Below are 24,176 nucleotides of genomic sequence, written 5' to 3'. Positions count from 1 at the left end.
GAAGCCTTATTTTGCAAGTCTATTTCTACTGCCACATTTGGTCAACTGTAACACACTGGTAAGAGGTACAGTATACCGCCCGACACATCCCTGGTATAAGAAACCTGTGTCATTTGACTATACACCTGTCATTGTTGCTGCTGTTGTGTCGTTGTAGTAGTAGTAATGCACTGTAAAAAAAAGTCTTGCAGCATCGATGATAATTACAAAATTAAGACTTTCATGTGGATTTGATCTTTACAGAGCTACATATAATATAAACCAGTTTGATACAGTGCAAAGAAAATAGTTGTAACCATGGTCGAAACCCAAGTTAGAGGGTGATCTCCCTCCTAATATTAGATGGGATTGAAAGACCCTACTGATAAAAGATAAAAAATACTTTGGTTGATTGAAAGTTGTTGATTGAACCTGCAGATACATATTCCCCTTAGATTATGGATGAATACAAATACAGGATTTATAGCACCATCTTGAAGTGATATGGACAGAGTGGAGGGGATATATTGCTATACAGTATATTCACAGTTTAGATTTTTTTCAATATTTAACCTTATTGATTATTATATGGTTGGCAAGGTGACTCCTTGCTGTCCCCAGTCCACCTGGCCGTGCTGCTGCTCCAGTTTCAACTGTTCTGCCTGCGGCTATGGAACCCTGACCTGTTCACCGGACGTGCTACCTGTCCCAGACCTGCTGTTTTCAACTCTAGAGACAGCAGGAGCGGTAGAGATACTCTTAATGATTGGCTATGAAAAGCCAACTGACATTTACTCCTGAGGTGCTGACTTGTTGCACCCTCGACAACTACTGTGATTATTATTATTTGACCATGCTGGTCATTTATGAACATTTGAACATCTTGGCCATGTTCTGTTATAATCTCCACCCGGCACATCCAGAAGAGGACTGGCCACCCCTTATAGCCTGGTTCCTCTAGGTTTCTTCCTAGGTTTTGGCCTTTCTAAATCAAATCAAATGTATTTATATAGCCCTTCGTACATCAGCTGATATCTCAAAGTGCTGTACAGAAACCCAGCCTAAAACCCCAAACAGCAAGCAATGCAGGTGTAGAAGCACGGTGGCTAGGAACAACTCCCTAGAAAGGCCAAAACCTAGGAAGAAAACCTAGAGAGGAACCAGGCTATGAGGGGTGGCCATCCCTCTTCTGGCTGTGCCGGGTGGAGATTATAACAGAACATGGCCAAGATGTTCAAATGAGAAAGCCCTGCCTCCAGCTGTTTGCTTAGAAATTCTAGGGACAATTAGGAGGCCTGCGTCTTGTGACCGTAGCGTACGTGTAGGTATGTACGGCAGGACCAACTCGGAAAGATAGGTAGGAGCAAGCCCATGTAACGCTTTGTAGGTTAACAGTAAAACCTTGAAATCAGCCCTTGCCTTAACAGGAAGCCAGTGTAGGGAGGCTAGCACTGGAGTAATATGATCAAATGTTTTGGTTCTAGTCAGGATTCTAGCAGCCGTATTTAGCACTAACTGAAGTTTATTTAGTGCTTTATCCGGGTAGCCGGAAAGTAGAGCATTGCAGTAGTCTAACCTAGAAGTAACAAAAGCATGGATTCATTTTTCTGCATCATTTTTGGACAGAAAGTTTCTTATTTTTGCAATGTTACATAGATGGAAAAAAGCTGTCCTTGAAACACTCTTGATATGTTCGTCAAAAGAGAGATCAGGGTCCAGAGTAACGCCGAGGTCCTTCACAGTTTTATTTGAGACGACTTTACAACCATCAAGATTAATTGTCAGATTCAACAGAAGATCTCTTTGTTTCTTGGGACCTAGAACAAGCATCTCTGTTTTGTCCGAGTTTAAAAGTAGAACGTTTTCAGCCATCCACTTCCTTATGTCTGAAACACAGGCTTCTAGCGAGGGCAATTTTGGGGCTTCACCATGTTTCATTGAAATGTACAGCTGTGTGTCATCCGCATAGCAGTGAAAGTTAACATTATGTTTTCACATGACATCCCCAAGAGGTAAAATATATAGTGAAAACAATAGTGGTCCTAAAACGGAACCTTGAGGAACACCGAAATTTACAGTTGATTTGTCAGAGGACAAACCATTCACAGAGACAAACTGATATCTTTCCGACAGATAAGATCTAAACCAGGCCAGAACTTGTCCGTGTAGACCAATTTGGGTTTCCAATCTCTCCAAAAGAATGTGGTGATCGATGGTACCAAAGGCAGCACTCAGGTCTAGTAGCACGAGGACAGATGCAGAGCCTCGGTCTGATGCCATTAAAAGGTCATTTACCACCTTCACAAGTGCAGTCTCAGTGCTATGATGGGGTCTAAAACCAGACTGAAGCATTTCGTATACATTGTTTGTCTTCAGGAAGGAAGTGAGTTGCTGCGCAACAGCTTTTTCTAACATTTTTGAGAGGAATGGAAGATTCGATATAGGCCGATAGTTTTTTATATTTTCTGGGTAAAGGTTTGGCTTTTCAAGAGAGGCTTTATTACTGCCACTTTTAGTGAGTTTGGTACACATCCGGTGGATAGAGAGCCGTTTATTATGTTCAACATAGGAGGGCCAAGCACATGAAGCACCTCTTTAAGTAGTTTAGTTGGAATAGGGTCCAGTATGCAGCTTGAAGGTTTAGAGGCCATGATTATTTTCATCATTGTGTCAAGAGATATAGTACTAAAACACTTAAGTGTCTCTCTTGATCCTAGGTCCTGGCAGAGTTGTGCAGACTCAGGACAGCTGAGCTTTGGAGGAATACGCAGATTTAAAGAGGAGTCCGTAATTTGCTTTCTAATGATCATGATCTTTTCCTCAAAGAAGTTCATGAATTTATTACTGCTGAAGTGAAAGCCATCCTCACTTGGAGAATGCTGCTTGTTAGTTAGCTTTGCGACAGTATCAAAAATACATTTTGGGAGTTCTTTCTTGGGAGTTTTTCCTAGCCACCGTGCTTCTACACCTGCATTGCTTGCTGTTTGGGGTTTTAGGCTGGGTTTCTGTACAGCACTTTGAGATATCAGCTGATGTAAGAAGGGCTTTATAAATACATTTGATTTGATTTGGTTTTGTTTGAGAGAGAGAGGGAGGGAGTGAGAAGAGAGATGACAAGAAGAATAAACAAACAAATCCCACTCTATGGGCTGCAACAACATTAATGATTGATCAGCACTAGCCCAAACCTTACCTTTTACCCTAATCATAACTCCAAACCATAAAACATAAAGGAATGCTTCGGGATTTTGGCAATGAGGCCATCCATCTACTTCCCCAGAGTCAGATGAACTTGATTATGCTAGCAGATCCCCATAGACTTTGTCATTGCGCTAACGCTAGTTAGCATTCGCTTGTGAAACTACCTCTACCATTTTTACATAACTGTGTCCAGTATGAAGGAAGTTAGAGGTAGTTTCACAAGCGAATGCTAACTAGTGTTAGCGCAATGACTGGAAGTCTATGGGGATCTGCTAGCATAATCAAGTTCATCTGACTCTGCGGAAGTAGATAAAGGGCCTCGTTGCCAAAATCCCGAAGTATCCCTTTAACCTCAACACTAGCCAATGAAAAAGCAGAACCATTTGTGGTTGTAACCTGTAGAGGGGGCCTGTTTTCTATCTCCACATCAGCTCGTTATATATTTGACCACCAGGAGGGGATGTTTAGTAGGTGAGCTCTTTAGGGACTTCCCAGGTGAATTCACTCCGGCCAAAGTGGCCGTAGCACGCTGTGTTCTGGTAGATTGGCCTCTTCAGGTTCAGCTCCCTGTGCAGCGAGCGATAAAACACACATCAGAGGTGGGAAAGACACACCTGTAACACACACCATTTGATACACAAATGTACACTACCACTGCTTGTGTAATGTAAATGTCCACACAAATCTCTCAATGACATGATAAGCATGACTTACAACTTTAGAGGGGTTTGCAGCTCTCGAGATGGGTTCTTTAATTGAGATAATAATATGGACAAAAATGTACCTTAAGCCTGATATAGACCTCTGGTTAATTTATTGTTGTGTGAGATTATCTATGTATAACAAACAACAGTTTTCCTTTGATGACGACAAGATGATGTGACTTTAGAGGTGAGGTGTTTACCTGACGATGACACCAGGTCGTAGGTCAAAGTTCTTGTTGACGATATGCAGCAGCTCTCTCTCAGACTTCTGTGATGAGCCGTAGGTGAACACGGAGATGGACAGAGGGTGGGCCACTCCGATGGCGTAGGATACCTACAGTCACACAGACATAATGCCCTCAATGCTCATGTCAACATTTTGAGACAACCACTGATAAAACCTACAGCGGTATTGACAATCATGACAATATAAAGTCAAAAGTCATTAGCTGATGTCAGCTCTGTCAGGAGAACTGATGTATTTGGTTGCTATTTTATTGTGGAGTAGAACTACGAAAACCAGGAGAACCATGATAAGACCTCACCTGAACCAGCACCCTCCTGCACAGTTTGGCCGTGACCAGGGACTTGGCCACCCAGCGGGCAGCATAGGCAGCCGAGCGGTCCACCTTGGAGAAGTCTTTACCAGAGAAAGCTCCACCACCGTGGGCCCCCCAGCCTCCGTACGTATCAACGATGATCTTCCTACCTGTCACTCCAGCATCACCCTGGCAGAGGAAGAAGATAGTAGGAGTTGATATTGTGTTTGTTTTGAGGTTTATCTTGCATAATATCCTTTGGTCTTTAAAGAATGAGCTGTGTGTTTGTGTGTGTGTGTGTAGGTGAGGTGAGTGAACTTGTGTCTATTTACATGTGTGATTGCACCCATTTAGGTTATGACATTCACCTGGGGTCCTCCGATGACGAAGCGTCCACTGGGCTGCAGATGGTAGATGGTCTTATCATCCAGATACTTAGCTGGAACCACTGCCTGGATCACCTGATAGGAGGGAATAATATAGCACATTTTTATGGAGCCTTTCAATACGCATCAAAGTGCTTTACATTGCATCCACCACCAGAGCCACACATACAGATACTTTGGCCAAGTTTAGAAAAAATACTTGAATTGGAATTTCAATTAACTTCCTAGCCGTATCATCTAGCATGCACAGGGCTGGCCCTGAACATTCTGCCGCCCTAGGCGAGACAAAAACCTGCCGCTGACCTCCCATCCCCCGCTAGACTATGTACAGCAGGGGTTGGCAATAGGTTTGGCCTTGGGCCAATTTTTTTGTCAGCTAAAAGTTGGAGGAACATTAACAGCCCAATTCATAGTCCTATACTACAAATTAAACAACAATTAGGCTATATAATCAGTTCAATGTCATTACATTGATAAAATCACCAATGTCTATTACATTCGTTTTGTAGATTTCTGTGTGTGTTGATTGGGGAAAAACATCTTGCAATCAAAATAAAATGTTGGGCTGAAAAAGTCTCAAAAGAAAGGAGGATAATGAAAATAGAAGTTTCAGGTAAGAATGGAGAGAGAAATAGGCATTCTCACCATATTTCTCTAATGTCAAACCAGAGTGTCTTGTATACAACGCTGTTTGCAAATATTTTAATCTTTCAAAAGTTACCTTTCCACCCAGACAGACGCTCTAACGCAGAAAAATGTAAGGCTCAACTTAGCCTCTACTCCTCTATTGCGGCGGGTAGGTAGCTAGTGGCAGGTAGCCTAGTGGTTAGAGTGTTGGACTAGTAACTGTAAGGTTGCAAGATTGAATCCACCGAGCTGACAAGGTACAAATCTGTCATTCTACCCCTGAACAAGGCAGTTAACGCACTGTTCCTATGTTGTCATTGAAAATAAGAATTTGCTCTTAACTGACTTGTCTAGTTAAAAAATTAAATAACCAAAAAACAGAAGTGCTTCCCTAAAAGCTGCCTGGGTTTAAAAAGACATATTCTCTTTTCAGAGAGTGAAAAGCTCAATTAATAAGGACAGAATATCAAAGTCAATTTGTTTGTCTCCTTGAATATTATAGGCTGCAGCTCAACTTCAGAATGTCACAGAGAGAAATCAATATATCCCCATATGCATTGGAGTCACGTCTTTTTGGGTTATTTAAAGCTTGTTTCTACCATAAGGAATCATGGAGTTAAGCATTGTTATAGAATGCTTTATATAATCTGGATTCTTCTTATGTCACGTTCTGACCTTAGTTCCTTTGTTTTGTCTTTTGTTTTAGTATGGTCAGGGCGTGAGTTGGGTGGGTTGTGTATGTTAGTTTTTCTATGATTTTCTATTTCTGTGTTTGGCCTGATATGGTTCTCAATCAGAGGCAGCTGTCAATCGTTGTCCCTGATTGGGAACCATATTTAGGTAGCCTGTTTTCTGTTGGGTTTCGTGGGTGGTTGTTTTCAGTCTTTGTGTGTCTGCACCAGACAGAACTGTTTCGGTTTTCACTTTGTTGTTTTGTAATTTGAAGTGTTCAGTTTTGGATTATTATTAAATAAGATGAACACTAACCACGCTGCGCTTTGGTCCTCTCCTTCCACCGACGACAACCGTTACATCTTATGTATTTATACCTGCAGTACCAGTAGGTATCCTTTTCCCCTTTTCTTTAACAAAGGGTATGGGATACCCTCACTCAATTTGAGCCCTAACACCCAAACACACCAAGCCCTTACCAGACACGGAGGTATTTTAGGAGTGCATGCGACAGTATTGGAGGATTTGGCTATACCGACTTCTATGGATAGCATAATTGTGTTTGTCAAACAGGTAAGCCTACCACGTTTTTGAATAGGACGAAATAGGCTCCAATTCTATATGTAAATCTATAATTAGGCCCATAAAAATAGTTGGTGCGCGCGTGCACAAATAGGAGGTCCATTACCGGGCAGAAAGGAAATGTACTTTAACCCCTGCATCAGAGAGTTACAATGTTGCAATCAAACATAGTTTCTGATTAATAATATGACACCTATTATCACACATGGTAGGACCCCACAATTGTTACAATAAAAATAACACATATTTAACATATATTACCCATCATTAAAAATTCCTGTAGAACTGTAAAAAGAGTGAGATCGTTTGAGCTTTGGAAACAAGTGCTTTCATAAATGCATGGTGGGCCTCGTTTCGCTGGAGCAGTGTAAAACAAGCTTTCTGTCAATGACCCAGCCTTAACGAATTGTGTTTAAGACACCCAGCATTTCCACAAACTTCAGAAAGTTCCCATTATTTGGCTCGTTCAGCCTGTCAGTGGTCCCACCAAGCACAATGTTCTGGGTGGCCATTATGCGTATCAGGGCTATGAGCCTCTGCTACACCTGCTGCCAATGGAGAGTCTCTCCGTCAATAGCCCGTTGGGATTGGGCATCGATAGTTTGCTTAGACACCAGCCTGATCTCCAGCTCCTTCCACCTCTGGAAACTATCTAGGCGGTCATGCGACTTCTCCTGTGAGCTGAGGCGGTGGCACAGATTCTTCCAGTCGCTGGTTCCATCCCTGATCAGCGCAGATTTGCACTAGTGTGAAAGAAGTTTGCAGCAAAAACAGAAGGCTTTATTGTTTTGCTTGGAATAAACAAGCCATGGTCTCTCCACTCTCTGCCCGTTTGCCATTCTCCTATTGTATTGGGCCACCGAAAATCTCTTGGGAAATTCCCCTCCTTATTCTGATGTGGCCCAGCCTGCACTAACATATCCCGTAAAGATCCATTCATATATTTGGGCCACTCACCGGGATCTTTTATGTTTTTTGTCTGGGAGTCGGATTTAGCAGCAGCAGCACCACTGTCATCGGGGACGTGGAGCAACTAATCTGAGTCCGGGTCCCAGATAGTAAGGTCTCTGCCGGCATTGTTTGGAGATGTGGCTAGGCCTGGTGCGACCACCTGTTCTTGTCTACCCAGAGTGCTGTCATCATCGGTGGAAGTAGATGGCTCGGACTCCTCCGGTTCGTCCTCTTGGCTGCTAGAACCAGTGAACGGAGGCTCGTCAGTCTCTGCGAATTAACGGCCTGTCCTTGGCGGCTTATCGTTCTCCACACCGGCTGATGGACATTGCTGCATGCTGATCAATTTCAGCTCTTGGTTTCATCTCTTTGGTTTAGAGATTGTGCCTCTTTTCTTATCAGTTTTTTAAAATATATATTCACTTCCTGATGGTTATTGTCTCTTAGACATGGTAGAAAATTTGGTTGCAAATCTCTATAGCTTACTTCAGCTGAAATGATTTCCACTAGTAGCTAGCTAACATTAACAGGCTAGGTTAGGCTACTGCCTTAATCACCAATCATCTTCATCACACACAAACATAAAAAACAATACAATAGTTTAATTGGCAGATTCATTTTTATTAATGTTTCACAATTGGATAATCCCCTAAAAACACACATATAACCATAGCTACCAAGGATAGGGAGAGTGAACTTCGGGAGAAGCGGGAATGGGGTGGGTGGCTGAGATGCAGCAATGACTATTAGCTGGTGGCTGGGGATCAGGGGCGCCGGAGGGCGGTAGCCAATTTCCAAAATGACGCCCCAAATTCAAGTGCTGCCATAAGCGACCGCCTAATCTTGCCTAATGGAGGGCAGGTCCTGAGTACATACCGTTTCCTTGAGCACCTTCTTCTGTTCCTCCAGGCCGATGAAGTCGTCATGTTGAACAGAGATGACCACGGTGTGGACCCTTATAGGGATCACTGCCCCGTTCTCCTGCTCATAGTGCACCGTCACCTGATGAAGAAGAGGAGATAGCGATGAGATAGCTATTCTGATAGCTATTCTGGTTAGAGACAGTTTGTGCTGTTCTGTGAAGGGAGTTGTACCCAGCATGGTACGAGATCTTCAGTTTCTTGGCAATTTCTCGCATGGAATAGCCTTCATTTCTCAGAACTAGAATAGACTGATGAGTTTCAGAAGAAAGTTCTTTGTTTCTGGCCATTTTGAGCCTTTAATTGAACCCACAAATGCTGATGCTCCAGATACTCAACTAGTCTATTCTCAGCTGTGCTAACATGATTGCAAAAGGTTTTTCTAATGATCAATTAGCCTTTTAAAATGATAAACTTGGATTAGCTAACACAACGTGCCATTGGAACACAGGAGTGATTGTTGCTGATAATGGGCCTCTGTACGCCTATGTAGATATTCCATAAAAAAATCTGCCTTGTCCAGCTACAATAGTCATTTACAACATTAACAATGTCTACACTGTATTTCTGATCAATTTGATGTTATTTTAATGGACAAAAAATATACTTTTCTTTCAAAAACAAGGACATTTCTAAGTGACCACAAACTTTTGAACAGTAGTGTATATACATATACTTAAAAAAAATATATTTTCCTTTATTATTTTCTGACTAACCCTACCACCCCTCCCCTAATTGGAGTAAACTAATGAAACAACAACACTTAGGCTTCAACTTCCAGCTTATACATACTATACACTCAACCTTTCTCATCTATTTCTGATGTCGATCCAGTTTGATTTCTATTTGCCATATATTTTTAACTGTGCTGTTTCACAAAAGTTCTGAACCTATATACATTTTACGGACAAAGTATATTTTACATGAGTTAACTTGTTGTTATTAGTCCCACCCTTCAGCTCCATTCAACCACTCCCATCTATCTCTTAACACCATCCATATTGGATTTCTATTTGCCATATATTTTTCAACTGTGCTGTGATGTTTCACAAAAGTTCTGAACTCTCATAGTTTCGACAGATTATAAATTAAAGATCAATTTTTTTGCTAAAAGTGTTATAATATTATTGATCGATTGGCTATGACTTTTCAAATCACCCAGTAGTGCTATCTGCAGAGTTAGCTCCAGGTAAATGTTGCAATTCTTCAGCCATTCCTGGACATGTGACCAAATACAAGCTACATTTGGACAGTACCAAAAAAAATGATCTGATGCCTCTGTCTCTTCACAGCAAAATCTGCAGAGCTGGGAAGGTTGTATCCCCCACATACAGTATATATCATTCTATTGGAACAATACATTTGTATAATAATTTTAATTTAAAAATGATAAGTTTTGAACCCGGGATCATTTTGCGTATCAGTTCATTAACCATGTGCCATGGAATCGGTACATCAAATCTCTTCCCAACACTTTTGCAATCTATATGGCACAGCTGTCTTTTTTTTGGTCCTTAAATGGAACTGGTATACGTTTTTTATTTATCACAATTTTCTTTAACCAATTTTGGTCTTTAATGCAGGGCTGACAGACAAGTTCCTTACTTTTACCCCCTTCCACTTGTCTCTTCCATGTTTGCAGTAATGCTGCAATTAGTTGATTCTAATTTTGGGTAGAGCAGACATTTCCATATATTTTTGTTAGCTGCATGTGTGACATAACTCTACCAGTCCTGTTTATGATATAATTTACCAAGATGATACCTTTTTTATTTATTTAAATTTTTTGTAATTTTTTTAATCAATTAGTATATTTAATTTAACCACAATATTTGTTGTATTATTTTTTCTGTCTTTTCTGGTGGATAAAACTCAAATTGCAACCAACTTTCTATGGCTTGTTTTAAAAATAGAAATACTTTGGAGATTATTTCATTTTCAAATAACCAAAAGTGAGAGGTTGTAATCTGAATAAAGGAAAAAAGTTCTTCAACAAGGGGTAAGACATTCTTACTAATTTGCTAGAGAACCAGTTCGGATTTAAGTATAACTTTTGTATAACTCACGCATTTAATGAGAGGTCTAATGCTTTAATATTTAATATTTTTTGCCCTCAGAATTCATATTCATCATATAAATAGGCCCTTTTAATTTTTGCTGGCCTTCCATTCCAAATAAAATTGAATATTTTTTGCTTATATAATTTTAAAAAACAGGTTGCTGGGTGTAGGCAAGACCATAAGCAAATAGGTAAACTGGGATATGACTAAAGAGTTAATCATGGTGATTTTTCCACAAATAGACAGGTATTTTCCTTTCCATGGTAGCAAGATCTTATCTATTTTTGCTAACTTTCTATTAACATTTATTGGAGTGAGATCATTTCTTTCTTTCGGGATAAGTATACCGAGTATATCCACATCAGCATCAGAACATTTTATTGGTAAACTACATGGTAATGTAAAAGTAGTATTTTTTTGTGATCCAATACGTAATCATAATTTGGTTGTAATCCAGAGAGGTTAAATAAGTATCTAGATTCGCTATGAGGCGGTGAAGGGATCCAAATTGCACATTTGTGGCCTGCTGGAGGTCATTTTGCAGGGCTCTGGCAGTGCTCCTCCTTGCACAAAGGCGGAGGTAACGGTCCTGCTGCTGGGTTGTTGCCCTCCTACGGCCTCCTCCACGTCTCCTGATGTACTGGCCTGTCTCCTGGTAGCGCCTCCATGCTCTGGACACTACGCTGACAGACACAGCAAACTTTCTTGCCACAGCTCGCATTGATGTGCCATCCTGGATGAGCTGCACTACCTGAGCCACTTGTGTGGGTTGTAGACTCCGTCTCATGCTACCACTAGAGTGAAAGCACCGCCAGCATTCAAAAGTGACCAAAACATCAGCCAGGAAGCATAGGAACTGAGAAGTGGTCTGTGGTCACCACCTGCAGAACCACTCCTTTATTGGGGGTGTCTTGCTAATTGCCTATAATTTCCACCTTTTGTCTATTCCATTTGCACAACAGCATGTGAAATTTATTGTCAATCAGTGTTGCTTCCTAAGTGGACAGTTTGATTTCACAGAAGTGTGATTGACTTGGAGTTACATTGTGTTGTTTAAGTGTTCCCTTTATTTTTTTGAGCAGTGTATATGCCAATTATGTGATGGTCCGACCGCATTCTGTCCCCTATCAACACTTTTTAATCTTTTGGTGCCAGAGAGAATGACATAAGAAAGTAATCAAAATGACTAGCTTGACTAAGCCTCCGCCATGTATATCTCACTAGGTCAGGGTACTTACAGTAAGCCTCCATATATTCACTAATTCCAATATATCCATGACATTCATGATTTCCTTAAGTGCCTGGGGTGATAGTTTGCAGTGTGATTTCCTTTACGGTCCATAGAGGTATTTAAAACCATATTAAAATCTCCCACCATAATAATAGAGTCTAGTGTTGCTTGTAGGGTTGATAAATTATTATATATTTTTTTAAAGAAGCATGGATCATCGTTATTTGGACCATATAGGTTAATGAGCTATATCTGTTTATGGTTTAATAACATCTTTAAAATCATCAATCTACCTTGAGGATCTGTTTGGACAATTTGCACTGTTAATTAATATCATCACATGTTCTGCTACATGTTTGTCTTTATTATGTTTAGTCCTGAAGCCAAGACACGTGCCTGTCAATGTTATCAGATATCAATAACATTTTCTGAGGGCCTTGGTGAACTGACTGAACTTCCCTTCAGATGTGAATGGCTTTTATATAATGTTCTGGCTGCATCAACCAATCAATCAATTGAAGCTCACCAGTCTGGAGTCACCTCAAAAATGCAAATTTACAGCTGCTGGAATTAAACTCATGCCTGAATGTAATCCCTCTCACAAGATCCTATTTTGGGCCATTCCTTTTCCAGCCCCCTTCAAAAATACCCCCTAAAACTGAAGACCCTTCCCTCTTCACTTCCCGCTCATAATTCAGGAATTTGAGAATTGCTTGAGAATTACCCATAAGGTTACAGCTGCCTGAGGAAAGAATCCATTGGATTTGGGTCTGTTCCATTTCAGCTCCTTGCTCCTTCTCCCAACTTGGATGCTAGACGTGTAGTTTAGGGCAACCTCAGTGGAGCTTCCACCACATTACTGACACCTCTCCAATCCTTTTAGATCAGTGAACATTGAAGGGAGTAGGTGCTAGGAGAAGAGGTAGGAGCTAAGAGAAGGGTGTAGAGGTTGAAATGGAACCAGACCGTTTGCTATGATTGACGAGACCACAGCCGACATCATGGGAAAATCAAAAGAAATCAGCCAAGACCTCGGAAAAAAAAATTGTAGACCACCACATGTCTGGTTCATCCCTGGGAGCAATTTCCAAACTCCTGAAGGTACCACGTTCATCTGTACAAACAATAGTACACAAGTATAACCACCATGGGACCATGCAGCCGTCATACCACTCAGAAAGGAGACGTGTTCTGCCTCCTAGAGATGAACGTACTTTGGTGCGAAAAGTGCAAATCAATCACAGAACAACAGCAAAGGACCTTGTGAAGATGCTGGAGGAAACGGGTACAAAGTATCTATATGCACAGTAAAACGAGTCCTATATCGACATAACTTGAAAGGCCGCTCACCAAGGAAGAAGCCACTGCTCCAAAACCGCCATAAAAAGTCAGACTACGGTTTGCAACTGCACATGGGGACAAAGATCGTATTTTTTTGAGAAATGTCTTCTGGTCTGATGAAAGAAAAATGTAACTGTTTGGCCATAATGACCATCGTTATGTTTGGAGGGAAAAGGAGGAGGCTTGCTAGTCGAAGAACACCATCCCAACCTTGAAGCATGGGGGTGGCAGCATCATGTTGTGGGGGGGGGGGGGCTTTGCTGCAGGAGGGACTGGTGCACTTCAGAAAATAGATGGCGTCATGAGGGAGGAAAATTATGTGGATATATTGAAGCAACATCTCAAGACATCAGTCAGGAAGTTAAAGCTTGGTTGCAAATGGGTCTTCCAAATGGACAATGACCCCAAGCATATTTCCAAAGTTGTGGCAAAATGGCTTAAACAACAAATTCAAGGTATTGGAGTGGCCATCACAAAGCCCTGACCTCAATCCAATAGAGAATTTGTGGGCAGAACTGAAAAAGCGTGCGCGAGCAAGGAGGCCTACAAACCTGACTCAGTTACACCAGCTCTGTCAGGAGGAATGGGCCAAAATTCACCCAACTTATTGTGGGAAGCTTGTGGAAGGCTACCCGAAACGTTTGACCCAAGTTAAACAATTTAAAGGCAATGCACCAAATACTAATTGAGTGTCTGTAAACTTCTGACCCACTGGGAATGTGATGAAATAAATAAAAGCTGAAATAAATCATTCCCTCTACTATTATTCTGCCATTTCACATTCTTAAAATAAAGTGGTGACCCTAACTGTCCTAAGACAGGGAATTTTTACTAGGATTAAATGTCAGGAATTGTGAAAAACGGAGTTTAAATGTATTTGGCTAAGGTGTATGTAAACTTCCGACTTCAACTGTATATCTCCCCCAGAGAGAGAAAGAGGGAGAGAGAGAGAGAGAGTTCATTGGTAATTCTCTCAGTCTCACCTGTGTTTTAGAGTCTGGGCGGAGCCAGGGGATGGTTCCGTTGCGTCTGAGTTCGGCCATCTTGGAATTCAGTTTGTGAGCCAAGACGATGGTGAGAGGCATGCACTCCTCTGTCTCGTCTGTAGCATAGCCAAACATCAGACCCTGGTCTCCAGCTCCCATATCCTCCTCTTTCCTGTCGATGTGGACACCCTGAGCGATGTCTGGACTCTGCTGCTCCAGAGCCACCAACACATTGCACGTCTTATAGTCAAAACCTGGGGAGAGAGAGAGGAGGGAGAAAGGTAGAGACAGAAAGAGAGAGAGGGGGGGAGAGAGGAAGAGAAAGAGGGAGGAAAGAGAGACAGAGGGTCATGATTACTCCTCTAGTATGTTTCTGATTTTCTACATTATGCAATCTACACTATAGTATGTACACTCACCAAAAAATATAAATGCAATATGCAACAATTTCAAAGATTTTACTGAGTTAATGTTCATATAAGGAAATCAGTAAATTGAAAGATTCATTAGGCCCGAATCTATGGATTTCATATGACTGGGAATACAGATATGCATCTGTTGGTCACAGATACCTTAAAAAAGGTAAGGTTGTGGATCAGAAAACCTGTCAGTATCTGGTGTGACCACCATTTGCCTCATGCAGCGCGACATCTCCTTCGGAATAGAATTGATCAGGCTGTTGATTGTGGCCTGTGGAATGTTATCCCACTCCTCTTCAATGGCTGTGCGAAGTTGCTGGATAATGGTGGGAACTGGAACACGCTGTCGTACACATTATTCCAGAGCATCCCAAACTGCTCAATGGGTGACATGTCTGGTGAGTATGCAGGCCATGGCAGAACTAGGACATTTTCGGCTTCCAGGAATTGTGCACAGATCATTGCGACATGGGGCTGTGCATTGTCATGCTGAAACATGAGGTGATGGCGGTGGATGAATGGCACGACAATGGGCCTCAGGATCTCGTCACGGTATGTCTGTGCATTCAAATTGCCATCGATAAAATGCAATTGTGTTCATTGTCCATAGCTTATGCCTGCCCATACGATAACCCCACCAACACCATAGGGCACTCTGTTCACAATGTTGACATCAGCAAACCGCTCGTCCACACAACGCCATACACGCCGTCTGCCATCTGCCATCTGCCCGGTACAGTTGAAATCCGCAAAGAGCACACTTCTCCAGCGTGCCAGTGGTCATCGAAGGTGAGCATTTGCCCACTTAAATTGGTTACGACGCCAAACTGCAGTCAGGTCAAGAAACTGGTGAGGACGATGAGCACGCACATGAGCTTCCCTGAGACAGTTTCTGCATAACCGAATTCTTTGGGTATGCAAACCCACAGTTTCCTCAGCTGTCCGGGTGGCTTGTCTCAGACGATCCTGCAGGTGAAGAAGCTGGATGTGGAGGTCCTGGACTGGCATGGTTACACATGGTCTGTGGTTGTGAGGCCGGTTGGACGTACTGCCGAATTGTCTAAAACAACGTTGGTAGAGAAGAGAACACTTGTGTCATTAGGTCAATATCCCAATATGGGGTCAGTGGGTTTCTTATGTGTTGTGTGTCCCAACTGTTCTAATAAGCTTATTTCCTTGAGTTTTTTCTTGGAAATTAAGAAGTTATGTAAGACTAAATCAAAGGGTTTGAGTTCAAACAAAATGGAAAGAAGTGCTACCTTTAGACAGAACAGAAGGAATGCATGGTGAAATGCTTTTGGGACATTTGCCTTTTGTTGGTTTGTGTGTTTCACTTAAATGTGTCCCCTCACTCACCATGACCCTGTGTGTTTCCTTTAAATGTGTCCCCCTCTAACTCACCACAGGCAACCTTGGCATCTGGGTCCTTTTTCAGGTGAAGAGTAGAGCAATGAACAGTAATGATCATGCTGTTTAATCAGCTTCTTGATATGCCACACCTGTCAGGTGGATGGATTATTTTGGCAAAGAAGAAATGCTCACTAACAGGGATGTAAAGAAATGTGTGTACAACATTTGAGAGAAATAAGCTTTTTATGTGTATGGAACATTTCGGGGATCTTTTATTTCAGTTCATGATACATGGGATCAACACTTTACATGCTGCATTTATATTTTTGTTCAGTAGAAACATACTGGTTTGAGTACAACAGAAACCTGTTTCTCACCTTTGTCTGAGTTGTCGTAGCCGATGTGTTTGATAGTGTCTCTGACAACCTTCTGGTAGTCTACATTGGCCCGGGACGTGATCTCTCCACACAGCAGCACCATGCCAGTCTTGCACACCGTCTCTACACAGGGTGAAGAGAACCATTAACACTTTATAACTGTGTAATAACAACCAATGACACTTATCTTTAGATAAGTGGTATTCTATGTAAGTATGGCTCAAGTGTTGTGTAATTGATTGGTAAGGTATTTGGAACTTTTAGACCTCTATCTTGGGATAAAATCAACAACAACAACAACAACAAATAATAATTTTGAGTTCATAGTGGACATAGATAAGTGTAGAATGTACATTAGGTCAATATCCCAATATGGGGTCAGTGGGTTTCTTATGTGTTGTGTGTCCCAACTGTTCTAATAAGCTTATTTCCTTGAGTTTTTTCTTGGAAATTAAGAAGTTATGTAAGACTAAATCAAAGGGTTTGAGTTCAAACAAAACAGAAAGAAGTGCTACCTTTAGACAGAACAGAAGGAATGCATGGTGAAATGCTTTTGGGACATTTCGCTTTGTTGGTCTATGTGTTTCACTTAAATGTGTCCCCTCACTCACCATGACCCTGTTATTCTGTGTGTTTCCTTTAAATGTGTCCCCCTCTAACTCACCACAGGCAACCTTGGCATCTGGGTCCTGTTTCAGGTGAGCATCCAGGACAGCATCACTGATCTGGTCACATATCTTGTCTGGAAAAGGACAGAAAGAGGACAATAATAAATGAAAAGAACAAAGGATATAAAGTAGACACAAATAAATGAATGAGTCGTTGGAGTGATGCCCGCCACCCGGCACATGGCTTGAATCAAGAAACACCGAAACAAAGTGTATTTGAGCGTGATGCGAATTAATAATATCCCCATGAACAGGATTGTACCCATTGAACTCGTGAAATCTTTAAAAAGTGTCACATTCCTTTTTTGGGGGATAATCCCAAAGTACAAAAGAGCAGTATTTTTCACAACTGTTTTCCACACCCCACCCCACACAGTCAAATAGACCTGTAGGAATGTACAGATGTAGGATCTTAATTTGACCTGTATTGTCACAGAAACATAATGCTGCAGCAACAGGATTTGAACGTTAAATTCATAACGTTTAGTCCCCTTTTGCACTTTTGACTCATCACATACGCTGCCGCTACTGCCTATTGTCTATTCTGTTGCCAAGTCACTTTACCCCTACCTATATCTACCTCAATTAATTCGTAATCCTACACATCGACTCGGTACTGGTACAAGTTATCATTACTCATTGTGTATTTATTCCTTGTGTTATTATTTTTCTATTATTTTTCTCTCTGCATTGCTGGGAAGGGCCCGTAAGTAAGCATTTCACTGTTAGTCTACACCTGCTGTTTACGAAGCATGTGACAAAGAAAATTTGATACAATTATTAGATTAAGTTTGCTTGATCTGTGGTTAGGTTAATAACTGGTCAAAATTAGGTTTCATGAAAAGTGAAATACTGTTAACCTTTTGTCCTGATTACAAAGTGTTATGTTTTGTGCAAATCCAATGCAACACATTACTGACTACCACTCTCCATATTTTCAAGCATACTGGTGGCTGCATCATGTTATGGGTAGGCTTGTAATCATTAAAGACTGGGGGGTTTTCAGGGTAAAAAATACATGGAATTAAGCTATGCACAGGCAAAATCCTAGTGGAAACCTGGTTCAGTCTGCTTTCCACCAGACACTGGGAGATGAATTCACCTTTCAGCAAGACAATAACCTAAAACACAAGTCCAAATATACACTGGAGTTGCTTACCAAGAAGACAGTGAATGCTCCTGAGTGGCTGAGTTATAGTTTTTACTTAAATCTGTTTGAAAATCTATGGCAAGACCTGAAAATGGTTGTCTAGCATTTATCAACAACCAATTTGACAGAGTTTGAAACATTTTGAAAATAATAATTGTCAAATATTGCACAATCCAGGTGTGCAAAGCTCTTTGAGACACCCAGAAAGACTCACAGCAGTAACCGCTGCCAAAGGTGATTCTAACATGTTTTGACTCAGGGGTGTGATTACTTATGTAAATTAGATATTTCTGTATTTCCACGAATACGTGTGGTTTCTCCTTCTGAAGATAATCTGTGGCACAACTTCTTCCAGGTCCTAATAGGCCTACTTATAATAATATGGTTATTATGTGCTAAAAGAGATAGGATTTCCTTGTTACTAAAGCCAATTCTAAAGTATAGTTTCACCAGGTCATCTAACTTCATGCATTTCAATGGTGGCGCACACAGCAACAGGGAGCCAGGGCGAAAAAAAAGTATCCAAGTATCACCACCCATCGCCGTTTTTTCTCTCTTCACTCGGCCCTAATACTCTTCTGTAGTTAACAGTATGTAACAGGATAGTGTATTGGTATTTCTATAAATAATGGTTCCAATGTGTGAAATTGTGATACACATTTGGGATACACATTTCTAAATGGTTTGAAACAAAACAAAAACGATTTTTGTGCAGTTCCACATGTGTACTTATAGGAATAATGCCAAATTGGCCCATAAGTCCACCTAACAACAACACAGGCCTAGGACTGCAGTTGAAGTCGGAAGTTTACATACACCTTAGCCAAATACATTTAAACTCAGTTTTTCACAAGTCAGAAGTTTACAGACACTCAATTAGTATTTGGTGCATTGCCTTTAAATTGTTTAACTTGGGTCAAACGTTTCGGGTAGCCTTCCACAAGCTTCCCACAATAAGTTGGGTGAATTTTGGCCCATTCCTCCTGACAGAGCTGGTGTAACTGAGTCAGGTTTGTAGGCCTCCTTGCTCACACACACATTTTCAGTTCTGCCCACAAATTTTCTATGGGATTGAGGTCAGGGCTTTGTGATGGCCACTCCAATACCTTGACTTTGTTGTCCTTAAGCCATTTTTCCCCAACTTTGAAAGTATGCTTGGGGTCATTGTCCATTTGGAAGACCCATTTGCGACCAAGCTTTAACTTCCTGACTGATTGAGATGTTGCTTCAATATATCCACATAATTTTCCTCCTCATGATGCCATCTATTTGTAAAGTGCACCAGTCCCTCCTGCAGCAAAGCACCCCCACAACATGATGCTGCCACCCCCGTGCTTCACGGTTGGGATGGTGTTCTTCGGCTTACAAGAATCCCCCTTTTTCCGCCAAACATATTGATGGTCATTATGGCCAAAAAGTTATAGTTTTGTTTCATCAGACCAGAGGACATTTCTCCAAAATGTATGATCTTTGTCCCCATGTGCAGTTGCAAACCGTAGTCTGGCTTTTTTATGGCAGTTTTGGAGCAGTGGCTTCTTCCTGTTTCCTCCAGCATCTTCACAAGGTCCTTTGCTGTTGTTCTGGTATTGATTTGCACTTTTTTGCACCAAAGTACGTTCATCTCTAGGAGACAGAACGAGTCTCCTTCCTGAGCGGTATGATGGCTGCGTGGTCCCATGGTGTTTATACTTGCGTACTATTGTTTGAACAGATGAACGTGGTACCTTCAGGCATTTGGAATTTGCTCCCAAGGATGAACCAGACTTGTGGAGGTCTACAATTTCTTTTCTGAGGTCTTGGCTGATTTCTTTTGATTTTCCCATGATGCCAACCAAAGAGGCACTGAGTTTGAAGGTAGGCCTTGAAATACAGCCACAGGTACACCTCCAATTGACTCAAATGATGTCAATTAGCCTATCAGAAGCTTCTAAAGCCATGACATCATTTTCTGGAATTTTCTAAGCTGTTTAAAGGCACGGTCAACTATCGTAGGATAGTAAGCTTCTGACCCACTGGAATTGTGATACACTGAATTATAAGTGAAATAATCTGTCTGTAAACAATTGTTGGAAAAATGAATTGTGTCATGCACAAAATACATGTCCTAACCAACTTGCCAAAACTATAGTTTGTTAACAAGAAATTTGTGGAGTGGTTTAAAAACAAGTTTTAATTACTCCAACCTAAGTGTATGTAAACTTCCGACTTCAACTGTAAGTATATTTTAAACCACATACTTTTAGACTTTTACTGAAGTAGTATTTTACTGGGTGACTTTCACTTTTACTTGATGTGTTTTCTATTAAGGTATCTTTACTTTTACTCAAGTAAGACAATTGAGTACTTTTCCCACCACTGCTCTTTTGTTGCTGAGAAAATGCAAACCTGTAGTGTAAAAAAAAGACCAAAAAAATGGTGAGTTTAAAAAGGCTTCTAAAGTTCTAATCCACATAATAATTCACATTTCCTGTTGCTCCAGGATTATTTTGCTGCTGTAGCAAACTGGCTCAAATTTAGATCCTACATCTGTATGTAGCCTTTGCACCAGGGCTTGAAATTCAGTGGTAAACTTCAGCTCCAGATTAAGATTATTAATGTGCGATAATGATGACTTTGGGCATTTGCATCTGTATTGCATAGTTTTGCATGCAAGGCCTAGGATATAGTGCCTTCAGAAAGTATTCCTACCCCTTGACTTATTCCACATTTTGTTGTTTTGCAGCCTGAATTTAAAACAAATCTCACCCATCTACACACAATACCCCATAATGACAAAGTGACAAAGTTTTTAGAAATGTTTGCAAATGTATTGAAAATGAAATACAGAAATATCTAATTTACTCAGAGGAGGTATTTCATCCAAGTCTGTGTGGTTACCTATATTAACCCTCCCACAGACACCTTTGCGTAACACCCCTGCTTCATTGTTTATTCTTGAATTATTGCAATATTATTCTCAAAATATTGACACTTTTTTAAAGTACTATCATGCATAAAAAAGTCCTCTAAGTACCACATCCCATTTTTTGTCTCTTCACTTGGCCCTAATAGTCTTGCGTAGTTAGCTTATTGCAATAGTACGATAACTTTTCATACCTTTCACAATCAGCATCTTTGTATGACTGTTTATGTTTCTGTAGATATTCTCACACACAGGGTCAGCATGGTTTGGTTAATCTAGCCCAAAGAGGGCAGAATAGGTTTTAGCATTTTTGATTGGACGTGGTTGGAGTTAACATGGTTTTAGGGGGCGGAGTGTACGGGACATCAGACCATTGGTTGCTTTAGCAGAATGAACATGTTAAAATAAGAGCCAAATCAAACTGCAACATTGTACCCCCCCCCCCCCCCAAACACACACACCACAACTTATCAAACTTAATTGACTCACTGATTTCTGTGGAACAGTGTGTGCAATGTACTGTGTCACTATCGACCCACCGCTGTGCTTGTATTGGTGGGTGATGCAACATCAGACTGTTTGTGTGAATGTGTTTGTGTGCTGGCAATAGTGCACTGTGGGAGCATACGTCACTCTCTCTCTCCCTTTCTCTCAGCAATGCAATTCTACACCAGACCTCTCTACTCAATATCCCCCATCAGGGAGAGAGAGAGAGAGACAGAGAGAGAGGGAAAGCGAGAGACAAAGTGAGAAAAAGAGAGAGCCATCCATATGCTCTCATAGTAAATGTGTCTGCCAGGAGCACAGACAGATTAACTACCTCCAGGGTCTTATAGTGGCTGACTAGATACTATCTTTGTGTCATAGAGCACCATTATGCTGTGTTTCTACATCAGTACGGTAATCAGTTTTTGAGCAAATATAGACATTTAGTTCAATTCTGTCTAATTTTATTTTATTTTCCATCTTTTATATCTCATACCATATACCAGGGGTATTCAGATCTACGCTAAGACAGGGGTGTTAAACTCATTCCACAGAGGGCCAAGTGTCTTAGGTTTTAGTTTTTTCCTTTAAATTAAGACCTAGACAACCAGGTGAGGGGAGTCCCTTACTAATTAGTGACTTTAATTCATTAATCAAGTACAAGGGTGGAGCGAAAACCCTCAGACACTCAGCCCTCCATGGAATGAGTTTGACACGAGGTCCAAACTACTGCTGTTTTTTCTGTCCTTCCTGATATTTAATTGCACCCGTCTAAATCAGTCCCTGATTAAAGGGGAAGTATGAAAAAAGTACTGGAACTGGCTTTGATATACAGATTTGAATTTTAGGGCTATATACACTTGAACAATGATTGTGTCAAACTGTAGCCATGTAACAAATATATAATGTGCATTATCAACATTGAGTAACTATTCACACTTCATCTGACAGGCACAGATGTAGGTTCTCATTGAGCATGTTGCTATAGCTGTGGGGCCACGGCTAGAAGAAATTGTGAGTACTGGTAAAGAGCATGTAAAGAGCAAGTAAAATGGAGCCAGGAGAAGACTCACCTGGATGTCCCTCTCCGACAGACTCCGAAGTGAACATGAAGGACTCATCATCCAGCAGAGTGTCATTCATTTTGACACAGGCAGGTGCTCAGAACCACTCAAAAACAGTTCCTCTGTTTCCTTCAACAGCAACCAAATAGATCTGGTGAGAGCTTTATATTCCTGCTCGAGAAGGTAGAAAGAGTGAGGGTTGCAGCCGTGCAGCCAATTGACTGTCTGTCTATCCAACAGAACTCCTGGACTATCCACACATGGTCCTATATATATAAGATAAAACACACACACACACACACACACACACACACACACACACACACACACACACACACACACACACACACACACACACACACACACACACACACACACACACACACATCATGTGGTGAACCCATGGGACAGACCATTCCAGGGGGGAGTTGTTGATGGAGGGGATTTAACATTTTGGGAAGTCCCAATTAAACCCTTGTTCTTTCCACAATCCTGAATGGTGGAAGGAATCTACAACTTCTGTCATCCACTGGGTGCTGCTGGAGTCCAGATACCTTTATTGGGCTGTAGAAAGCAAACTATCACTCCCCTCTATTCTCCGGGTTGGTTAGCTCTCCATTAGGATTGAGCTGGGGCTGTGTAAAGGTATGAAGAGAGAGAAGAGAGGCTTTTATATATGATGCAATCTACCTTGCTAAATACCTTTCCTCAGCTACTTTGGTTTGGCAATATAACTGGGTGTACAAAAAACACATTTTATTAATAGGAAAATAGATGGAGAGAATTGACGAATATAAACATTTCTATAGTTGATGTTAGGGTTGAATATTTTCCCGGTATTTTACAAATGTTCCATCCCGGGAATAAATCACTTATGACCCGGTATTTCCCACCAAAGCCGGATGTGTCATTCAAAAGCATTATAAAGCATATAAATATGTCTGGATTTGATTAGCGCTTTGATCAGCATGAAAATGCAAACCTGATGCTACCTGAGCCACATATTAAATAGCCTACATTTATGAGCCCTACATTAATGACATTTAATGAGCCCAAGCCCAAATGATTGTGCTGTCATCCAATGTACAGTACGAGTCAAAAGCTACATTCACTCACTGATCCACTGATCTGACAGTGACTGAATATAAAAGTACAGCTGATACTGTACACACACACACTTCGGTGTAAATCACACTTATGCTGTATTTTAGATGATGCAATCAGTGTTGGGAATGTATTATACTTTTAGATTATGGTAAAAGCAGTATCATAAATTCGTAGTATTTTTAAAGTAATTTTAGTCTTGTATTCAATGTACTTTATATCTAATTGTTGCTCTCTTGTATTTTGACAGCTGCAAAGCGAAATTTCTCGTTGGGATTAATAAAGCTTGTCTACTAGCATCTGCTAAACATAATCTGCTCCAAAATCCATTCATTCCTTATTTGTCATTATTACTCATATAAATATACAGTTGAAGTCAGAAGTTTACATACACATAGGTTGGAGTTTTGTCAACCACTCCACAAATTACTTGTTAACTTCTCTGGGATATGTGGGACGCTAACGTCCCACTTGGCC

General features: G+C 41.0%; 1 protein-coding gene across 3 annotated transcripts; it reads right to left on the bottom strand.

Moving 5' to 3' along the window:
- Positions 1–3,466: 3,466 nt before the first annotated feature.
- Positions 3,467–22,850, bottom strand: LOC120046708 (S-adenosylmethionine synthase-like). 3 transcript variants are annotated; one of them, XM_038992145.1, is made up of 9 exons: positions 22,605–22,850; positions 16,990–17,067; positions 16,326–16,448; positions 14,177–14,433; positions 8,518–8,643; positions 4,792–4,884; positions 4,430–4,612; positions 4,085–4,218; positions 3,467–3,794 (listed from the first exon to the last, which is right to left on the bottom strand). In XM_038992145.1, the coding sequence occupies exons 1-9, from the start codon at positions 22,672–22,674 to the stop codon at positions 3,740–3,742; spliced, it is 1,119 nt and encodes a 372-aa protein (XP_038848073.1). In that variant the 5' UTR covers positions 22,675–22,850; the 3' UTR covers positions 3,467–3,739. The 3 variants fall into 3 exon arrangements, with proteins under 3 accessions (XP_038848073.1, XP_038848072.1, XP_038848074.1); XM_038992144.1 differs by having other exon boundaries at positions 3,468–3,747; XM_038992146.1 differs by lacking the exons at positions 16,990–17,067; positions 22,605–22,850 and adding an exon at positions 16,937–16,958 and having other exon boundaries at positions 3,468–3,747.
- Positions 22,851–24,176: the final 1,326 nt, after the last annotated feature.

This window comes from Salvelinus namaycush, chromosome 4, assembly GCF_016432855.1.
Source record: "Salvelinus namaycush isolate Seneca chromosome 4, SaNama_1.0, whole genome shotgun sequence".
Lineage (NCBI taxonomy): Eukaryota > Metazoa > Chordata > Actinopteri > Salmoniformes > Salmonidae > Salvelinus > Salvelinus namaycush.
The sequence above is the reverse complement of the archived record's forward strand: the minus strand, read 5'-3'. Positions and strand labels throughout refer to the sequence as shown.

Coding starts and splice junctions, on each gene's coding strand:
- LOC120046708 (XM_038992144.1), bottom strand. CDS start 22,674: ATGAATGACACTCTGCTGGATGATGAGTCCTTCATGTTCACTTCGGAG. Junction 4,885..8,517: donor AGAAGGTGCTCAAGGAAACG/GTATGTACTCAG, acceptor CCCTCCTATCAG/GTGATCCAGGCAGTGGTTCC. Junction 4,613..4,791: donor TCGTCATCGGAGGACCCCAG/GTGAATGTCATA, acceptor TTCCTCTGCCAG/GGTGATGCTGGAGTGACAGG.